Source organism: Podarcis bocagei, assembly GCF_964188305.1.
Source record: "Podarcis bocagei genome assembly, chromosome: 5".
Taxonomy (NCBI): Eukaryota; Metazoa; Chordata; class Lepidosauria; order Squamata; family Lacertidae; genus Podarcis; species Podarcis bocagei.
This window is the reverse complement of record NC_138129.1, coordinates 2,582,214-2,604,094: the sequence shown is the minus strand read 5'-3', so window position 1 is coordinate 2,604,094 and position 21,881 is coordinate 2,582,214. Positions and strand designations below refer to the sequence as shown.

Here is a 21,881-nt window from a genome sequence, read left to right as displayed (position 1 = left end):
ATAAATGTGATAAAAATGAAAATAGCCAATTGGCAGTGTACCAGTTGCTGCAGATCACATATGGAGAGAGTGGTCTTGAACCCAGGTCCTGCCTCTGGGGATTCCAATGAGCATCTGGTTAGCCACTGTCAGAAGAGGATGCTGTCTTCAATGAGCCCCCGGCCTGATCAATTAATGGGGGGGGGGGTAATTGACACATGATCGTTGGGTCATCATCCGGCAGACCCTTAGCCAGTCATGGTGGGGAGCTGATTCTGGCCCATCAGGACAGAATAAGGATGGTAAGCGAGAATTTAACCTGGAGTCAGGGCCTGGCGATGGAAGTAGCTAGCTATTCTTACGGGTTTGCCAGGTAGGATGTTGTTGTTGTCGTTTAGTCGTGTCCGACTCTTTGTGACCCCCTGGACCAGAGCACGCCAGGCCCTCCTGTCTTCCACTGTCTCCTGCAGTTTCGTCAAAGTCATGCTGGTAGCTTCGAGAACACCGTCCAACCATCTCGTCCTCTGTCGTCCCCTTCTCCTTGTGCCCTCCATCTTTCCCAACATCAGGGTCTTTTCCTGGGAGTCTTCTCTTCTCATGAGGTGGCCAAAGTATTGGAGCCTCAGCTTCAGGATCTGTCCTTCCAGTGAGCCCTCAGGGCTGATTTCCTTCCGAATGGAGAGGTTTGATCTTCTTGCAGTCCATGGGACTCTGAAGAGTCTCCTCCAGCACCACAATTCAAAAGCATCCATTCTTTGGTGATCGGCCTTCTTTATGGTCCAGCTCTCACTTCCATACACCACTACTTTATCCAGGTAGGATAAAGCTGTCCAATTCCCGCAGGTGGAGGGAAAGTATCCCTCAAAGGGCTAGAGGTGCTTTAGCAGGAAAAGGAAAAGTGGATGGTCCTTAGCTGCTACTCCTGTGTTATTGCAGGGTGATGACGCTTTGGACCCCTTCCAACTCTACATTTCTATGATTCGAGGAAGAAATTGTTTTTATATAAACAGTTCTGTAGTGGAGGAATGCAAGCACAATTCGTGTTCAAACCTGAACTGGCATTTCAGACAGAAAACCAGTACTGTGGCTTTAATGCTGAACCGGTCACGCTTTATCCCGCTCTGAGAGTTTAATAAAACACAGTTTTTGTTTCCATTGTGCCTCAGCTCTGATTTACACCTAGTGCAGGGGATGAGTTGTCACAGGGGGCCCCCAGTATCAAGAGTCCTTGCTGTGGGTTTAAATGATACGTTGCCACCTATAGAGTATCCCCGAATTCTCGGTTGTTAGGGAAGCAACCAGGGTTAAATTCCCTCGGACTCTGTCCTGTTGCCCTGGTCCCATCTTCCTTGAGGGAGGGTGTCTTGGCAAAGAAAAAGGAGCTAGCTGTGTGTGTGTGTGTGTGTGTGTGAGAGAGAGAGAGAGAGAGAGAGAGAGAGAGAGAGAGAGAGAGAGAGAGGGAGAGAGAATGAGAATATGCTATGAACTCAGTGGGACAATTAGCCTGATAATCACAGGCGTTAAGAGAGCTTTTAAAATGCAGATTACCAACCCAATGGGCATGTGGAGCTGCTGAGATCTGTGCAGCAACACGCAGCTTTGGATTTTAATCAATCCGTAACCATGCTCAGCTTCCCTCCTTATTTCCCCCTGCCCTACCAGAAAGGGAAACTCTCCTCAAAGCAGAGAAAAAGGTGTTGCACTCAGACGTGTTCAGGTTTTTCTTGGACTCAACGGCTAATATATGTCTTTGACATGTGCACCCGCATTTGGACAGGTTTGTTTGTCCCCGTCCACTTGGGGCCTGAAAAACACACCCCTTCCCTGATTTCGATGGCTGACTTGATGGACCTTTTGCTGGATTCAAGGAGGCATTTGTGGTGTTCTTTTCTCCTTTTTCTGAAATAATTTTTATCTGATTTTACAAGTGTAGAATTATGACAATACAAAATACATATCCATATTTAGAGATTTCTCTGAATCTCCAGACTTCCCACCCGCCTACCGTCAACCTTTTCAACTGCATATTCTTTCCCAATCCATAAGTTATATCTCTCCAAACGGTCCATGGTGTTCTTCATCCGCACGATGCAGGGAGACATGCGGCAGGCATCCTTTGGCTAAGATGGGTCCTTTCCCCCCACAGCAAATAGATGTGGGACAGTGGTGGGGATTTTGGTAGTGGCCAGGAAGGTTTAACCCCCTCCTCTCCATATGGCACAGCTGTAATACCGATTGTGGCTATTTAGAGAGAGAGAGAGTTAGAGGTGCAGATTGCCAGGATCCAGCATCTGGACTAGTTTGCTTTATTCCTGATTTATTGCAGCTCAGGGAAATGAGAAAAACCTGGGTGCCAGAGAGCCAGTGTGGTGTAGTGGTTAAGAGCGGTAGTCTCGTAATCTGGGGAACCAGGTTCGCGTCTCTGCTCCTCCACATGCAGCTGCTGGGTGAACTTGGGCCAGTCACACTTCTCTGAAGTCTCCCAGCCCCACTCACCTCACAGAGTGTTTGTTGTGGGGGAGGAAGGGAAAGGAGAATGTTAGCCGCTTTGAGACTCCTTCGGGTAGTGATAAAGCGGGATATCACATCCAAACTCCTCCTCTTCTTCTTTTTCATTTGGAACTGTCTGACAGCACTGGCTACCCATTAGTTTTTGGGCCCAATTTTGACCTTTAAAGCCTTATGCAGCTCACGATGGCCTCTCCTCCTATTCACCAACCCAGACCCTGTGATCATCATCTGAAGCCCTTCTTTGTTTGCCTATTCAACAAGAGGCCCGGAGCGCGGCAACATGAGAACGGGGCCTTTTCAGTGGTGGCTCCCTGCTTGTGGAATGCTCTCCCCGGGGAAGCTCGCCTGGTGCCATCATCATATATCTTCAACCACCAGGGAAATCGTTCCTCTTTAACCAGGCCTTTGGCTTTAAACTATGCGCTTTTAGAGTTGGTGAGATGTTTTAATGTAACCCCCCTTGGCTTAATGCATGTATGTGGGGTTTGTTGGTGCTCTTTCACTTTTTGTAAGTTGCCGTAATGATGATGATGATGTCTTCTTCTTATGCCTTCCTTCTCCTTCTGGATTAGTTTGAAGATGAAATTCTGGACATTTGCCTCCAGCTGTTGGACACCAACCCCAAGTTCCTCCGAAACCAGGATAAGGACTGCTCCCGACGCAACAGCCCTGTCTATATCAGCAGGGTAGTGAGCGCCATGGTGAGTTTGGAGCAAGAGGGCAGGCCCTCCACGTGGGTGGGTGACCTCCTCAGCTTCTGCCCAGTCCTAAGGAGATGCTCGCGTTGTCTTCTGCCAGCCCCACAGAGAGCCGAGTCCTCCTCACACACTCGGGGGCTTTCCTGCAAAGCTGAGATGGCCCAAACTCCTGCCCACGGGCTGGTTGCAGAATAAGATAACACGGAATTATGTGTTAGGGGACATTTGCGTTCTGAAACATGTATCAGAGATGCTGCTGCCTTTGTCGTACTTCAGGTAATTCGTTCTACAAGTTTGTCAGCAGGGCTTAGGAGTCCTTCGCCTCCCAGGTTTTGAACCTTAAAATTGGGGTGCGAACATCATGCCCTTTTAAATCTCAGAATCCTAGCATTGGAAGGGACCACGAGGCCATCTAGTCCAGCCCCCTGCAATGCCAAAATGCTATTTATTTCTTTATGGCTTTTGCATGCCTCCCCATAAGACAAGCTTCTCTGGGCAGCATACAAAGGATAAGAAAAATTATGCAATTATGAAGGTGTAACATCGAAAAAGAAATACAGTCGTACCTTGGAAGTTGAACAGAATCTGTTCTGGAGGTCCGTTTGACTTCCAAAACGTTTGGAAACCAAAGTGTGGCTTCTGATTGGCTGCAGGAAGCTCCTGCAGCCAATCGGAAGCCGTGGAATCCTGTTGGACATTTGGGTTCCAAAAGAATGTTCGCAAACTGGAACAATCACTTCCGGGTTTGCAGCGTTCAGGAGCCAAAATGCCTGAGTTCCAGGGCCTTCGGGATCCAGGGTCGTCTTTTTTGGCAATCACTCGTAGCCGAGTAAGATTGTCTTCCATAAACACGGTTTTAACAATGAGTCAGTAAGTGACTGTGGAGGCCAATTCTGGATCCACACGTCCTTCCACAGTGGGGACATTGGTTTCCAGGCAGGAGCTGATCACTGTGGATTTTCCAAGTGTGCCTTCCTCTTAGCACGTTTCTCCCTTGCGTCCTGAGTTCGAGCGTCTTCAAAGCCCAGGACACCCTTGGTAAAGGCTGTTCTCCAACTGGAGCACTCACAGGCCAGTGTTTCCCAATTGTTGGTGTTTATACTACTTTTTTATAGATTTGCCTTGAGAGAGTCTTTAAACCTCTTTTGTTGACCACCGGCATTACACTTTCCATTTTGAAGTTCAGAATAGAGTAGTTGCTTTGGAAGATGATCATCAGGCAATCGCACAACATGGCCAGTGCAACAAAGTTGATGTTGAAGAATCATTGCTTCAACATTGGTGATCTTTGCTTCTTCCAGTACACTGATATTAGTTTGCCTGTCTTCCCAAGTGATGTGTAAAACTTATCGGGATCCAGGGTACAACTATAAAGACAATAAAAGCAGAGCTCACAGCACCATCAAATAAATGCAGGTTTTAAAAAATGGCTCTGTAAGTTGTTTTGAAGATGAACAGGGGGAAAGACCACAAAATGGTGTCAGGCAGGCCTCCTTGGGAAGGATATCCATAACTGGGGTGCCCACTGCATTTCATTCAGTAGAGGCACCCAGACTGGGACCTCCCAAGAGGGCCTCAGGCTTTGGGCAGATAAATAGGATCCCTTGGCTCCAGGCTGTTTTGCACCTGGACTCAAGAAACCCCACCCAATCTGTGCCAATGGTTCCTTCATCTCCTGAGCCACCTGCCCACACCCTCCTGCTCTTGTTGTGTCTTGGGCTGCAGGTGAACTGCAACGATGACCAAGGCATCCTCTTCGGGCGCTGGGACAACCAGTATGACGACGGCGTGAGCCCCATGGCCTGGAACGGGAGCGTGGACATCCTCCAGAGGTGGCAGAAATATGGGTGCCAGCCAGTCCGGTACGGGCAGTGCTGGGTCTTTGCCGCTGTGGCCTGCACAGGTGAGGGGTCCTCAGTGAGGAAGCAGAAAGGGGCTGCCTCCTTGGCTCACCCTCATCACAAACAGCATTTGGGGGATACCATGGCTCTGTTGGTTTCTGTGTTGCCACTGCGCAGTGCCCTTGGAGTCACAGGACTCTGTTTACATTCCTGGGATTCCAGACTGTTGGAAGTCCCATGGAAGACAGGAGACGGATATGATGTTTACTGGTTTCCTGTTCCTTTGTTTTTCGGTTGCTCTCTGCTCTCACAGAGAGAGGGTGTATTTCTTTTCTGTCTGCGTAGCTTAGTAATAAAACTCTTAGCATGTAGCTCATATTTCTCGTCCTTCCCTGTGCGGGATACTCCGCGTAATGGGGAAACGTGCTTGGAGCCTTATCAGAGGCTCAGGTCTCTAATCACATCGGAGGCAATTTCAGAAGACTCGACCGGAGGAGTCGCTCGGTCGAATGCAAGTCTGACAGGCTCCTCCATGTCAAAACACACACAAGCTCTCTTTTTTAAGTGCGTTGGGGGTTCTAGTATATGCTACAGCTCCCTGTTTCCCCATTCTCTATAGCAGCAAGCCATTTCCTCACCTTCTCCACGGGGGACTGTGCCCAATGCCCCCTCCTATGGCAAACCGGGGGGAAAACTAATAATAATAGAATGTGTTTGTGGGAGCGGGGGCTATTGTTTTGTTGCTTTTGCTTTTGATTTAACTATTTATTTGTGTTTTTAATCTTGCATTTTTATCTTGTGAATGCCCTAAGATTTTCTGATGAAGGGCTGTATATAAATCTAATAAGTCATAAAAATAAAATAATAAACTTGGGCTTGGCTATCCTCCCTTTGGGAATGAGGCAGCTAGTTCTGCCTTTGTCTTCTTTGCTTGTTAATATTTCACTGCAGGACCGGAATGATTGCAGACGCAAGTATGTCTGTATTGCCTTGCATGCAGTTGTGTGGATGTTTAAAGTCAGCTGTAGGAGCGAGTGTCTCCCTCATTTGGGAGCTTGGTGGGTCTGTTGGGCTTGTTCCACGGATCGTTCACCTCTTCCTCTTCTGCTCTCTTCCCAGTGCTGAGGTCCCTGGGGATCCCCACGCGCGTGGTCACCAACTACAACTCTGCCCACGACACCAACGGCAACTTGGTCATAGAGCAGTATTTGGATGAGAACGGGAAGCTGCAGCAGGGCAACCGGGAGCTCATCTGGTGAGTGGAGGTCCGGTGGGTGTTTGGGACTCCCCGAAAATGCATGCAGCGTCTTGGACCTGTCAGTCTGATAGCTTTGCCTAACTATGAGGTGCCGGGCTCTGTCCATGAAGGAACTTTAGGGTTCCTGGTGCAGCTAGCAGGGAAGCAACAACTGAATCAACAACAACAGCTTCCTTGGAGGTTTTTAAGCAGAGGTTGGACAGCCACCTGTCAGGGATGCTTTCAGCTGAGATTCCTGCATTGCAGGGGTTGGTCTAGATGATCCCTGGCAATCCCTTCCAACCCTACCGTACTGTTATTCTGATTAAGAATAACTTTTTGATGGTGGAATAGACTCATTTGGAAGGTGGTGAGCTCTCCTTTCTTTGAGGTTTTTCAACAGAGGTTGGAGGGCTGTCCATCTGGCATTCTTTAGTTGTGATTCCTGTATTGCATGAACCTTGGGGTCCCTTCCCATTCTATAATTCCATGATTCTCATTATAGCAGTTAATCTTGCCAAAATTAAATATTCATTTAGTTTACAAATCCATTCCTTCTTTGTGGGAATAGTTTGTGACTTCCACCTAGCAGCAATCACTATTCTAGCAGCTGTACTTGCATATAGAAAAATTCTTTTTTCCCCTCGTGGTACCTCTTCATCTATCAATCCAAGGTGATATGTCTCTGGTTTCTTTGTTATTGATATTTTCAACATCTTCTTTAGTTCTTCGTGTACTACTATCAAAAATTTCTTAATTTCCTCACACCTCCACCACATATGTATTGTTGTTCCTATTTCTCCACCAGATCTCCAACAGAGATTGGATTTCAATTTGTATATCTTTGCCAACTTAACTGGCAAAATTAACTGCTTTAATAAGAAATCTGTCGAATCAAAAATTAAAAAAGGAATGGAAATGTTTTGATGAATATATGGCAAAATATCGCTCAAAAAAAGATACGCTAACATGCCTAGATTCAAATGTGAAGTACTGGATGGAAGAAAAATTAGTAAGGAAAGATAATAAGAATATATAGATGATTTGAGAAGATTGTAGAATGCAAAGATTATTGTAAATTGTATAATGTGGAGGAAATCGAGTGGGGAGGAGGGAAGTGGGAGGAGGGAGAAAAGGATAATATGATGGATGGAGGAAATAGAAATGTAAATGTATGGGGGATGGGGAGGAAATGGTGTTGGCTTTGGTACATTTGTATGGTAATGTAATATGTGAAAACCAATTAAAAAGGAATAATAATAATAAATTAAATTAAAAATAATTCTACGATTCTCCTGTTGTCGCCTCAAGTCAAAGCTGTTGTGCTGCTGGAAGCAGGCAGACATCAGCAAAGTTTGCATTTCAGGCGTTGATAGGATTTCTCTGCTTACGAGGTGCCTGATACTTGAGCATCCCATAATGGTTTTCAAGCATCTTGCAGAGCGAGGGTGCCTGGCACTCCTCAGGAACACCTAGGAGAGAAATTCCATGGGGGGAGCTGAGAATTTTCCAGGTGGGCCTGTGCCAAACGCCTCTGGAATGCGAGGGTCCTTTGGAGAAATGCAGAGTGTACCTCTCTTATCGGACTTCGCTCCCTCCCTCCCCCTTTTCTCTGCCTCCCACAGGAATTATCACTGCTGGAACGAATCCTGGATGACCCGCCCAGATCTCCCAGGCGGGTATGATGGCTGGCAGGCTTTGGACCCAACTCCCCAGGAAAAAAGCGAAGGTATCTCTGCCCAGAGTGCCTGCCAATAGCCTCCTCCTCCACCCTAGCACCCTGCAGAGGTTTAGGGCTACAGCTCTCAGCCCCATAGGCAGGCCCCAAAGGATTTGGGCTGGGAGGAGGTTGTCTGTGTTGCTCAACTGAAGGACAGGGTAGACCTTTAATAGAAAAAAGGAATGGTGCCTGAAATGCCGGCAACGATGACAATCGCTTATTACAGATAGGCACGTATCTATATGTACGCCGAGCCCGATACCCAATTTCCTATCATCACTTTGGCTGGGAGGTTCTGCAGAGTTGGGAATGGAGGCAATTAAGGGACAAAGAGAAGAGGCTTGATTATGCCCCTAACGCTCCATACAGTGGTACCTTGGTTCTCAAACGTCTTGGTACTCAAACAACTTGGAACCCAAACACTGCAAACCCGGAAGTAAGTGTTCCGGTTTGCAAACTTTTTTTGGAAGCCAAATGTGCTCCATTTTGAGTGCCACACTTTCATTTTGAGTGTTACGCTGAGGTCTGTCTGCTTTTGCTACTTATTTTGCATTTTTGTTTTTGCGGCGCTTTTTTGTTTTGTTTTTGTGACTGTGTGGAACCCAGTTCAGTTACTGATTGATTGATTGATTGATTGATTGATTGTGTGACTGCAGAACATTGTTTATTGCTTTCATTTTATGGATCAATGGTCTCGTTAGATAGGAAAATTCATGTTAAATGGCTGTTTTAGGTGTTGTTTTAAAAGTCTGGAAAGGATAATTTTTTATATATAATTTTTTTATTAGTTTTCAACATATCATTTTCAACAATAATTAAACGCAGCCAGTGTGCGTTTTAATATTCCTCTGGTCGATGGCTTCTTTCTCCTTGCAGGTGTCTACTGCTGTGGCCCCACTCCGGTCCGAGCTGTCAAGGAAGGAGACCTGAAGCTGAAGTACGACGTGAAGTTTGTCTTCGCCGAGGTCAACGCAGACGTGGCCTATTTGATGCTGCAGAGTGACATGTCACGGAAGAGGACCACCTACTCCTCTCTGGTGGGAAAGCACATCAGCACCAAGAGCATTGGCGGGGATGCCAAGGAGGACATCACCCACAACTACAAGTACCCAGAAGGTACCCAGAGCATCTCTGGGTTGTATATAAGAGGGAGGGAGGGAGGGAGGGAGGAAAGGAGGGAGGGAGGGAATACTTGTTGTTGTTGTTTAGTTGTTTAGTCGTGTCCACCTCTTTGTGACTCCGTAGACCAGAGCACGCCAGGCACTCCTGTCTTCCACTGCCTCCCGCAGTTTGGTCAAACTCATGCTGGTAGCTTCGAGAACACTGTCCAACCATCTTGTCCTCTGTCGTCCCCTTCTCCTTATGCCCTCCATCTTTCCCAACATCAGGGTCTTTTCCAGGGAGTCTTCTCTTCTCATCAGGTGGCCAAAGTCTTGGAGCCTCAGCTTCAGGATCTGTCCTTCCAGTGAGCACTCAGGGCTGATTTCCTTAAGAATGAAGAGCTTTGATCTTCTTGCAGTCCATGGGACTCTCAAGAGTCTCCTCCAGCACCATACTAGAGGGAATGCTAGATTCAGGGAAATCTATGCCTATGGAAGTCATTTTCCAAATTTTCAATAATGACAAAGTTTCATGTCTCTGAATGTAAGGACGAGGATTCACATCAGTTTCCCAAACTTCTGTATTTATTTATAAAAACATTTATAGACCGCTGTATCATTAAAAAAACGTCAAAGCGGTTTACAACAAAAATACACAAAGCCACACACAGTACAAACCATACCATTTAAAAATATTTCTTTTAATGGACATCAAATAAGATAAATAAAATAAAATAAATAAATAAAATCCTTCCAGTAGCACCTTAGAGACCAACTAAGTTAGTTATTGGTATGAGCTTTTGTGTGCATGCACATTTGGTATCTGATACCAATAACTGGGACCTCTAAACTACAGTTATTCATGGACCTTAAGGTCCTCTGCGGGGCAGACCAGGAGAGGCGGTCCTGTAGGTACCTTAGTTGTTCCTGCTTCCATTTTTGCAGACTCAGAGGAGGAGAGGTCCGTCTTTGAGAAGGCGAAGCACCAGAAGGTCTACCCGCCATCAGAAGAGGGCTTGAAAGTCAAAATCAAGGCCTCTGAAGGGATGAACAACGGGTGCGACTTTGACGTCTTTGCCGTCATCAACAACAACACGGACACCGAGCGCCGATGTCGGCTTATGTTTGGCGCCCGGACCCTCACCTACAACGGGACGCTGGGGCCCGAATGCGGGAGCAAAGACCTGCTCAACGTCAATCTGGAGCCCTACGCAGGTAAAGACAGATGAGAGCAGGTGAACTATCTGCCTTCTCCATCCCCTAATCATATGGACCCATGAAGCTGTTGTTGTTGTTGTTTAGTTGTTGTTGTTTAGTTGTTGTTGTTTAGTTGTTTAATCATGTCCGACTCTTCGTGACCCCCTGGACCAGAGCACGCCAGGCCCTCCTGTCTTCCACTGCCTCCCGCAGTTTGGTCAGACTCATGTTTGTAGCTTCGAGAACACTGTCCCACCATCTCGTCCTCTGTCGTCCCCTTCTCCTTGTACCCTCCATCTTTCCCAACATCAGGGTCTTTTTCAGGGAGTCTTCTCTTCTCATGAGGTGGCCAGAGTATTGGAGCCTCAGCTTCAGGATCTGTCCTTCCAGTGAGCCCTCAGGGCTGGTTTCCTTCAGAATGGAGAGGTTGGATCTTCTTGCAGTCCATGGGACTCTCCAGAGTCTCCTCCAGCACCAGAATTCAAAAGCATCCATTCAGGAATCTGGTGGGGGAGAGCCTGAACCATTTCCCTCCCTCTATGGGGGTCCCCATGAACCTCCCCCTCCGAGTCGTGGGGCTGGGGAAAGAGGGAGCAACCCCTGGCCCTGAGAGCATGGCTTGGATCCCAGGAGTCTGGAAGCAGAGCAGCTGCTGCACTTTCAGCTTTGAGTAGAACAGCAACGACTGGGTGTTGTGCTGTTGCTCCATCCTTTCTCTGGAGGCAGCAGACAGAGGATTTGCAGCAAGCCTCTTGCTGAGCAGGACCCAGCGGCCTTTGCTCCCCTCTCCAGTCCCTTCCTGGGCTGCAAGCTTTCCCTTTCCTCCCCTGCCCCTCTGTTGCTCCACTTCTCCCCCAGCTGAGATGGCTTCCCTTCAGCCCAGCTGTTCCCCATCAGTCTGTGACCTCCTTGCGCCCCCAGCTCCACTTCTCCTTGTTTAGCATTCCTGCTGCGCTTCAGGAGTGAGGGAATGGAAATGATCTGCATCAAGCACCCAGACCTCCTCCTCCTCCTTCCCCTTCCCCTTCTCACAAGAGGAAGCACCGATGGGGAGCGGCTGCCTGGGCATCCCTATCTCCTAGCTGCAACATCACCTCCACCGCAGCAGACATCTCCAGATGTTGGAGAGGCTTTCTTTGCCCAGGGCAGCACCTAAATCTTTGGTGTTGCACTTTTAGCTCTCCGCATCTCTGGTTAGAGCAGGTGGTTAGGACCCTCTAGATCAGCGGTTCTCAACCTGTGGGTCCCCAGATGTTGTTGGACTACAACTCCCATCATCCCTGAGCTCTGGCCTTGCTAGCTAGGGGTGATGGGAGTTGTAGTTCAACAACATCTGGGGACCCACAGGTTGAGAAAGGCTGCTCTAGATCATGGGTAGGCAAAGTAAGGCCCGGGGGCCGGATCTGGCCCAATCACCTTCTCAATCCAGCCCGCGGATGTTCCAGGAATCAGCATGTTTTCACATGAGTAGAATGTGTCCTTATATTTAAAATGCATCTCTGGGTTATTTGTGGGGCCTGCCTCGTGTTTTTACATGAGTAGAAGGTGTGCTTTTATTTAAAGTGTGTCTCTGGGTTATTTGTGGGGCATAGGAATTTGTGTATGTATTATTATCTTTCAAAATATAGTCCGGCCCCCTACAAGGTCTGTGGGACAGTGGACCGCCCCCCTGCTGAAAACGTTTGCTGGCCCCTGCCCTAGATCTTCTTGGACTACAGCTTCCATCCTCCTTCCTAGCCATTGGCCATGCTAGGTGCTGGGCCTGCTGGGATTTGGAGTCCTCCCACGTCTGGGGGGTCCACAGGGCTGCCACCCCTGAGCAAGGCTGGAGGGAGCCTCTCTTTCTCAGCTGGCAACCTGAGACATCTCTTGGCAACCCCACAAGGCCATCCTAGGATGGAATTGGAGAGGGTGGCATCGTCTCCTGGTTTCGAGCAGACACACAAATGCTTGTGCGTTCTTGTGAGCTGCTTGTCACTTGGCTCACGCCTCTTGGCTCCCGTCCTGTGGATTTTGGCACGGATTCACATCCTGAGGACCCAGAGTAAGTGGAAGGGGATCATTGCACTCTGAGCAGGCAATTTCCTGCCCTTTGTGGCTCCTCCAAGTGAGCAGCTGCTATTCCTTTCAGCCCATTTATATAACAGCACCTGAAAGGCGGGGTTTGGGTGGTGGGTTTCAGGCAAACAATGGGCCTTGCAGTGCCGGGGCTGGTGGAGTCAGGTTCCTTCCAAACTGCATACCTTCGCAGAGGCAAAACCGCAGAGATAAACAGCCCTTCCGGAGATGGAGACTGGCGTGAGGCTTGGCTCTCTGCCCCAGGGGAGAGAGAAGTGCTTGTTTGCTTTGAACCCAAACCAAGATTGTCACTGTGGATTCATGCAGAGGGTGTGTCGGCACAGGAGTTTTCGCTGGCCTCCTGGGACCGTGGGGCTAAGAATCAAGGCGGTGGGAGTTCTTTCACTGGAACGTATTAAGTGGAGGTGGCCATCCGCCAGGGATTCTTTAGCTGTGATTTTTTGCATTGCAGGGGGTTGGACTGGATGACCTTTGGGTTCCCCCAACTCTATAATCCCATGAAACAGCTGGACTGGTTCTTCAAATTGGTGGATCTGGCTGTGCACTGAGTGACACTCCGGCAGGAGCATGACCTCACCTTTTCTTTCGTAGAACCATAGAACTGTCTAGTGGGAATCACAAAACGCCCTCCAACCTCTGCTTTGAAATCTCCAAGGAGGGAGAGTCCCCCACTTCCTGAGGGAGTCTGTTCCACTGTTGAACAGCTCTTACTGTCAAAGTTCCTCCTCGTGTTTAGTCAGAATCTCCTTTTCTGTCATTTGAAGCCATTGGTTCAAGTTCTGCTCTCCAGAGCAGGAGAAAACAAGTTGGTTCCATCTTCCTTCGGGCAGCCCTCGAGATATTTGAAAACGACTATCATATCCCCTCTAAGCCTTTCCATCTCCAGGCTAAAATACCCACCTCCACGGGGCATGTTCAACAGTGCCTAGGAGAGGCAGAGGGGCCCTTTACTAAAGAAGAACCAGCTGTGTTTTTCCTCCTCCCTCCAGATACCTTTTCCTTTTGTGCCATGTGCCTTTTAGATCATAAGCAGGGATGTTCTGTGAACATTTGCAGACAGTGCAGAGAGCCTTTTTTCTGGCTGAAGAGCAAGGTGAAAATGCTCCAAATAAAAGAGGCAGGCTCTGTCTTGTTCAGCTCCCTCTCTCCCCCACCCCCATCCCTGCACCCCTGGTCATCCAGATTGCCCCAGGAAGCCCCTAAACAAACCAAGTAAGCCAGAACCTTTCCCCCCCCCCCTTCTCTTGCATTAAAAAAGCCTTTCCACCCTGGGGACTCCCTCTTGCTTCAGCTGGCAGGTCTAGGCCAGGATGCTCATTTGCATTACAAATGCCGTCCCTCACTTCCAGACAAACAGCAAGAATCTAGAGGTGAGCAGCAAGGGAGGCTAGCTTCCTGGGTGAAAACACCCACAGCCTGAGCACCCGCAGGTTGACAGCCATTTGAAAGAGAACGCAGAGACACGTTGAGGCGAACCGCAGGCTGCCGTTCAGTGCCCAAGACTGCTCAGGCAGGAATGTAGCTGTTTGGCAGAAATCCACCTTAGGGTGATTGCTGGAGCATCGATGTAAGGACCAGTGGTGAGAGCCACACAGACCCCTGAGAAGCTGCGACAATCTGGGTCGCTTGAGCTTCCGAGTTGTCCTGAGGCTCCGTCTTGCTGGATATCTCCAAGCTGTGGGATTTTGGGGGTATTCCCAACTTTTGGGGACCCCCAAAGCCTCTATGCTTGCGGAGGTTAAAACCAGGGGTGCTCCCAGGCTGCTGCTATTTTGCAAGCAGGACTTGATCTTGTACCAAATAACTCAGGTTTGCTGTTCCAGTGGATTCGGTGCTTTGGCACAACAAGCCCATTTTCCTTTTAAAAATGACCCTTTGCGGTGAGGAAATTAATGGGGAAATTCAGCGTGGGAAAACAATGGCTTGGTACAGCGCAGTTTAACCTCCCTTCAAATAGGTCGGGATAACAGCTCAGTAAACCGGTTATCTGGGAGTGACCTTGGCCAGCTCACAGATCCTCTTTGGAAAGACATGGTAGAAACTTATAAAATTATTCTCAGCATGGGGAAACTGGATAGAGAAAAGTTTTTCTCCCTCTCTGCTAACGCTGGAGCTCATGAGCATCCAAGTGAAGCTGAATGTTGGAAGGTTCAGGACAGTTAAAAGAAAGTCCTTCTTCATGCAGCGCAGAGTTAAACTATGGAACTCCTTGCCACAGGAGACAGTGATGGCTCTTAACCTAGATGGCTTTAAAAGAGGACTGGACAAATTCATGGAGGAGAAAGCTATCAATGGATATTGGCCACAGCTGGAGTCAGCCATGCGTCTGAATGCCAGGAGAGTTGCTCTTATGGTCAGGTCCCGCTTGTGGGTTTCCCATAATGGGCATCTGGTCAGTCACTGCGAGAGCAGGATGCAGGACTGGATAGGACACTGGCCTGATCCAGCAGGCCCTTCTTATACAGTGGTACCTCTGGGTGAGAACAGGATCTGTTCTGGAGCCCCGTTCACATCCTGAATAGAACGTAAGATGCAACTGTGTGTCTGCGCGTGCGCGGGTCGCATTTTGCCGCTTCTGCGCATGATGTCATTTTGAGCGTCTGCGCATGCGTGTGCAGCGAAACCCAGAAGTAACGCGCTCCGTTACTTCCGGGTCGCCGCAGAGCGTAACTTGAAAACGCTCAACCTGAAGCACATTTAACCCGAGGTATGACTGTATTCTCCCAGGGGAATTGTCCAAATGCCATCTCCATGTCTGAAAGCTTTAAGTGGTGTGTTCTATTTGCATCCTATTAATACCCCAGAGTTTTAGTCCTCTCCAAGTTTTCCATTTCAGCTGCAATTCTGAATTAAAGAATCAGAAAGCTGAAGAAGCAAGGCATGGGAACGACAGCAGAAAAAGCAAACTTTCTCTCTCTCTCTCTCTCTCTCTCTCTCTCTCTCTCTCTCTCTCTCTCTCTCTGCATTCTTTCATTTAGAAGTGACGTGTTTTCTTCCAGAGCTGGGAAGGAATCCGATATGCTTTGATCCAACACTTTCTGATGGCACTGTAGCGTTTTACATGCACCAGAAACCTTTTACAAGTGCAACTTCCACTTGACCCCCCTGCGTTAACTGGGCCTTATCTTAAAGACCCTTGCCATTAGGCAGACTTTGGAAGAGATTTTAAAACAAAAACCCACAAGATCCCTAAAGGGGGAAACTCTGCAAGACTTAGAGGCATAAACCCAGAGTCTTGGCCAAATGAATCCTAGGGCAGCTAATTTGCGTCTGGCCCCCTGCTGGACACAGCTGGGTTTGGGGAGCCATCATGGCTTTGAAGTGCACCCAGATGTCTATTGCATTAGGGCCAAAGAGCGATCAGGGCAGGTGCATGGCTGTCACTCAACGCAGCAGCAGGAGACCCACATCCATGCCCCTCCCCAAACTACTGGGTGAAATAGGAGACATGCAACAGGAAATGGTTAGAGGGACGCGGGTGGCACTGTGGGTTAAACTACAGAGCCTAGGGCTTGCCGATCAGAAGGTTGGTGGTTCGAATCCCTGTGACGGGGTGAGCTCCCGTTGCTCGGTCCCTGCTCCTGCCAACCTAGCAGTTCGAAAGCACGTCAAAGTGCAAGTAGATAAATAGGTACCGCTCCGGCGGGAAGGTAAACGGCATTTCTGTGCACTGCTCTGGTTCGCCAGAAGCAGCTTAGTCATGCTGGCCACATGACCCGGAAGCTGTACGCTGGCTCCCTCGGCCAGTAAAGCGAGATGAGCGCCGCAACCCCAGAGTCGGCCACGACTGGACCTAATGGTCAGGGGTCCCTTTACCTAACAGGAAATGGTTAAACTCACCATCTTCCTACTAGGTGGGCAGAGCAGGAAGGGCCACAGCTCAGTGGGAGAGCACCTGTTTTGCATGCAGAAGCTTCCTGGTTCAATCCCCAACATCTCCAGACAGGGCTGGGGAAAATGACTAAGCCATGAAAGCCAGGAGGGCTGCTGCCAGTCAGTGTGGACAATACTAAACTCGGTGGGCCATTGGACTGGCTCAGTAGAGGGCAACTTTCTATGTTTGAAGGGGGAACGGGAGAACTCATGAGCGAGAAATCAGGCCCTCAAATTTCAGCGTCACCCTGTGAGGTGCTAAAATTCAGCACCCGCGCTACCCTAAAGCTGCCCCCGCGACTGCATATGACCTCCAGGGTCAGGGTTCAACATGCTTTGGAGAACATCAGCCCGAGAAGGTGATGGCCCTCGTCTCCCACTTGTGGGTCTCCCAGAGACATCTGGTGGTCCACAATGAGACAAAGGATGCTGGCTGAGATAGACCAATGGCATAGGGAACCTTCGGGCAGCCTGATGTCACTGGATTTCAGCTCCCAGAAGCCCCAGCAAGCACAGCCAATGGTCAAGGATGATGGGAGCTGTAGGTCAGCAAAATCTGGGAGGCCAGAGGTTCCCCACACCTGAGAGAGGCTCTCCCTGTGTTCTGAAGGAGATATGGGGCTGATGCCCTCAACCCATGTGCATATGAGTTGGTTTTTGTGTGTGATGCTGCATCCAGAATGCTTTCTCCCTCCTGAGGTTACATGGCTGGTTTCTCCCAGCTGTGGTTCCACCCAGCAGTCAACTGGGTATGTGCAAGAGACGGTCCCTCACACTGTCTTTACATGATGTTGTGGAATCTTCTTAAAACTGGAGGAGATCCAAGGAGTCTGGATTCTGTCTTTGGCAAAGCTCATGTTCTTTCTTCTTCTTCCTCTCCAGAGAGGGTCGTCCCCTTGCGCATCCTCTACGAGAAGTATGGTGACTGCCTGACGCAGGACAATATGATCAAGGTGATGGCTCTCCTGAAGGAGCATGAGACCAACGAGATCGTCCTCGAGTCCAGGAACATCTATGTCAAAAACCCAGATATCAAAGTCCGGGTAAGGCAAATTTGCATGGGCATTTCGTGGCTGCTTCTGGGAAGTGGGTGCCCTGGGCATAATCACATTGTAGATGTTATGGACTGAGTTGAATAGGATTCAGAATGCAGCAGTCTGATTGGTCCTAGAACAATAGGATCCAGAATGCAGCAGTCTGATTGGTCCACAGGAGCCACCCAATCCAACTCCAGGTGGAAGTGAATCCGCAACCTGATTGGCCTACAGGAGAATCCCAGAATTAGCCAATCACGTGGGGCCCATTGTGTAAATAATGTATACAGTATAAAGCAGACATTTCGGGGGAACTCCCATTCCTCCTCACCAGTATGAGCTGAATAAAGAGCATGAAATCCACTCTCGACTCTGAGTCTATTTCAGTAGAGTTGGAAAGGGTCGGAATGGTCATCTAGTCCAAGCCTCTGGAATGCAGGAAAAAATCCCCTGCAGGTTCTGGGGAGAGGCAGACAGGCAGACAGACATATGTTGAGTCCAGACCGTGCAGCTTAATGCAATTCTGCTGGGGACATGTGTGGTTCTTCTGTGTTTGCAAGAGAGAATGACAAAGTATCAAGATCTTGTTCTTAGAAGCTATTGTAGAGGAACAGATAAGGAAGTTAGAAGAAAGAAAGATGTGTTGTCATATATGGACACAGCTTCCTCCACGCATATTGGTGCAATAAATGTTTGTGCCGTTTTCATAGTTGTTCCTCTGCCCATCAACTCCTTGTTGGCTGAGCTCGTGTTGTCCTGGCCTTGCAACGCCTAAGTAAATGTCCTGTTTTGTTGACCCCTGGAATCTGGCTGAACCCAAAGGGTATTGGGCACTGAACCCCAATATTTCCCCATCAGGCTGAGCTTTCTCCTTTTTTCCAAATGCAGATCTTGGGGGAGCCAGTTCAGAAGCGGAGGCTGGTGGCCGAGCTGACACTGAAGAACCCCCTTCCGACCCCCCTGAATGGCTGCCTCTTCGCCGTGGAGGGTGCCGGCCTGACAGAAGGGCAGAAGATCCAGGAGCTGTGAGTTTCCCCCAACCACATCTTCTGGTTCTCAATACCAACACTTCCAAGACGCGAAGAAGGGCTGTTGACGCCCAGTTCAGTTGTGGAAGGGGAAAAGGGGGAAAGGCTTAATTCTGCAAGCAGAGCAGCCTTTGGGAGTTCCAGGAGTTGCAGTGGTGAGAGAGAAGGAGAAGAACTTTTCTCAAACCAACCATGCATAATTTCACAAACGTCTATCGTGTTGCCTCTCGCTGGCCTTTTTGCTCAGCTAAGAAGCCTGAAAAACGGCAGCCTTCCTTTGTAGGGAAGTGGTTCTGATCCCTTGGACCATCGGATCATTACAAAAGGAAGTGAATATAAAACTACCGGCATCATGATGTCATTCTACAAATCTATGATGCAACCACATTTGCAGTACAGTTGTACATTGGATCCCGAATGTTTTGGCTCCCGCAAACCTGCAAGTGAACGTTCCAATTTGCAAACGTTCTTTGGAACCCAAACGTCCGACAAGACTTCCACAGCTTCCAATTGGCTACAGGAGCTTCCTGCAGCCAATCGGAAGCCGCGCCTTGGTTTCTGAATGTTTTGGAAGTCGAACGGACTTCTGGAATGGATTCAGTTCGACTTCCAGGATACGACTGTACTGTCACCTTCTGGTCACCTTGCCTCAAAAAGGATATTGCCACCAGAATTTTTCCTCCCTCTCTCAGAACTGTGGAACGTGTGGACTTTCAAGGAAGCTTTTATCAGGAAAGATAAAATTACTTCTTCTTGCAGTGCAAAGTTAAACTATGGAACTCATTCCCACCAGATTAGATAACTTTGTGGAGGAGGAAAGGGTTACTGAGGGCTCCTAGCCCTGAGGGCTGTTGGAAGCCGCCCAGAGTGGCTGGGGAAGCGCAGCCAGATAATAATAATAATAAAATTTTATTTATAGCTCGCCCTCCCCAGCCGAAGCTGGGCTCAGAGTGGCTAACAACAGTAAAATAATACAGATGGGCAGGGTATAAATAATAAATTTGTTTTTGTTATTATTGTTATTGTTATTGCTATTGTTCTGCCTCCACGGTCAGAGGCAGCAATGCTTCTGAATACGGGTTGATGGAAACTCTGGGAAGGGAAAGGGCTCTTGTGTTGACGTTCTGCTGGACTCGCTGGGCCCAGGGCCTGATCCAGCGGACTCTTCTGATGACCGTAGGTTGACCTCGTGTGTCCCCCTTCCCCTCTCTCCGCAGGGACAGCCCCGTCGGGCCGGGTGAGGACGCCAAGGTGAGGGTGGAGTTCGTGCCCCGCCAGTCGGGCCTGAGGAAGCTGGTGGTGGATTTCGAGAGCGACAAGCTGAAGGGGGTGAAGGGCTACCGGAACGTCATCATCGCCCCCCTGCCCAAATGATGTGCCGCCCCGCCCTGCCCAGAAGGGAAGAGGGTTGCTTTGCTGGCCCGGCCTGAAATCCATCGCCTGAGCCGCCTCTTTAGAAAGACGGGTGATTCCGGCAGCAACGGGGACCCTGGAAAACTCCCCCAGTGTACACTCAAATGTGACAATATTGCAAGGAGCCATCACCCCCGACTGCTCCTTCACCAAGGAGCTGAAATTTGGTCCTAGCTAGACCCTCCCCTGAAAAAAAAAGAAGATATATTTTTGCGGCTTTTTCAAAGAATCGTAGTTAGAATTGTCCTCCAGAGGTCATCTAGTCCAACCCCCTGCAAAGCAGGAATTACGGCTGAAGAATCCCAGTTGGAAAACCTCCAGAGGAGTCTAGAAAGTTCCTCCTGATGTCATTTGCGCACACAGCAGAAATGTATCGCTTTGGGCCACAGACGGGGCGGGTACTTTTTGAGAGTTCCCCCGTGAAAAATGACATCACACGCAAAACTCCCCCCAGCAGCGCCTGGCAATTTTGCAGACTCCCTGGGCTGCTGGTTTTCTGTCTTCAAGGGAGTTGGAGCAATAAATAAAACTCCGTCCTTCCACCTCAGGAGGACTTGAACCCCTTATCTCCTTTCCGTCTGCTGTGTCCGTAAGACAGGAATATCTCCTGCTCAGAAATGGGTGGCCCTTAATGTCCAGCTGTCTGCAGCCCCAACAAAATGTGACATGCCCTTCCCCGAAGTCGCAGGGGAGAGGGACGCAAATATTGTAAGCTGCTTGCTGCATCATGCCAAAAATAAAGAAAATAATATATATCTAGACTCCAGCACCAGCAGCCACCAGAAATGTACGGCAGCAAGTACAGACTTCTGCTACGCCAGTCCTGAAAGACCCACCTAACCCAGGATCCTGTTCTCAAATCCTGATCATCAAATGCCTCTATTGGGAAACCCGCAAGCGGCATTCGAACACAGAACCCCTCTCCACTCCTGCAGTTTAGTAGCTAGTAGCCATCAATAGTCTCCTCCCCCTCCAGGAATTTGCCCCGCCCTCTTTTAAAGTTGGTCCCTGCCCCATGTGGGAGGGAGTTCCGCCGTCTAACCGTTCACCAAGGCCCAGGGTTTCGCATTGATGGCACAAGCGCTTTGTCTAAAAACTGTGGCGAGTGGAGTTTTATTTCGTGTTTGAAACCAGGGAAGATCTGGCTGGCTGGGACAGGAGAAGGACTCGGGAGAAGGAGTCTGCCAACGACCGTCAGATAAACAGAGACGTCAAAGGCACTCAGTGCTGCCAAGACAGATGCTGGCCAGAGGCACCAGCTCTACTTGGGCTTAGAAGCACCAGCCTCAAATCCTTTCCCTGGGCCATCTTTAAGTATTTAGCCGGAGAAACAAACTCTCTGTGTTTGTTAAAAGGCATGGCAGGGGGGGGAATGAAAATTGAGAGCCAGGACTGTGGAGAAGGAAGGCAGGCAGAGAAAGCAGCTTTCTTACCCCTTCCAGTGCGGTTTCTGGGGAACAGAAAGACAAGCGCCATTTCTTGGTGGAGGCATTTCTTGCTAGGAAGCTCCCAGGTCCACACTTTGGAGAAAGATTCATTTATTTTTTAAAAAAGCTGACCCAAGAAACAAAGGGCTTAATAATGTGAGCAATGTAACATGTACATACCTATAGATATATTTGCGTACCGTGATGCTAATCTCAAATGTGCAGAGGAGAAGGTGGTTTGCCGGCTTCGCTTGATCCTTTCTAGCTGACGCTCGCGGCAAATGCTGTGTTCTCAGAGTGGAACTGAACTATGCAATCACTGAATAAAGAGTTAATTTTTCACCTTCAATATTTCTCTGGAGCACTTTCCTCTGCTTTCCACAACCATAAATTACTTCCTTGCTACTCTACATGGGGCTGGGGTGTGGATGTGTTTTCCTAGGGGGGTACCTCAAATAATTTCAGACCCTCATGAGTGTCCCTATTATCCAGCAACAGTCCCGGATTTATAGAAGCCCTCCCGGTTTCTGACTTGATCCTGGAATGTCCCACTTTTCCTTAGGACATCCCTATTTTCATCAGAGAAAGATTGGAAGGTATGGTGGTAATAATGATAACAACAACAACAATAATAATTTATTTGTACCCTGCCCATCTGATTGGGTTGCCCCAGCTACTCCAGGTGGGTTCCAGCAGATATAAAAACGTAATAAAACATGAAACACTAAAAAGCTTCCCTATACA

At 48.8% G+C, this 21,881-nt stretch overlaps 1 protein-coding gene across 2 annotated transcripts in view; it reads left to right on the top strand.

Moving 5' to 3' along the window:
• Positions 1 to 21,486, top strand: part of TGM2 (transglutaminase 2) — a 57,554-nt gene extending 36,068 nt beyond the window's left edge. For both annotated transcript variants that reach the window (XM_081196195.1, XM_081196196.1), the window contains 9 exons: positions 3,063 to 3,191; positions 4,914 to 5,091; positions 6,149 to 6,284; positions 7,892 to 7,995; positions 8,863 to 9,102; positions 10,032 to 10,301; positions 17,118 to 17,278; positions 18,158 to 18,294; positions 19,515 to 21,486. In XM_081196195.1, coding sequence (XP_081052321.1) covers positions 3,063 to 3,191; positions 4,914 to 5,091; positions 6,149 to 6,284; positions 7,892 to 7,995; positions 8,863 to 9,102; positions 10,032 to 10,301; positions 17,118 to 17,278; positions 18,158 to 18,294; positions 19,515 to 19,671 — 1,512 coding nt within the window. In that variant the 3' untranslated portion in view covers positions 19,672 to 21,486. The remainder of the gene's footprint in view (positions 1 to 3,062; positions 3,192 to 4,913; positions 5,092 to 6,148; positions 6,285 to 7,891; positions 7,996 to 8,862; positions 9,103 to 10,031; positions 10,302 to 17,117; positions 17,279 to 18,157; positions 18,295 to 19,514) is intronic.
• Positions 21,487 to 21,881: the final 395 nt, after the last annotated feature.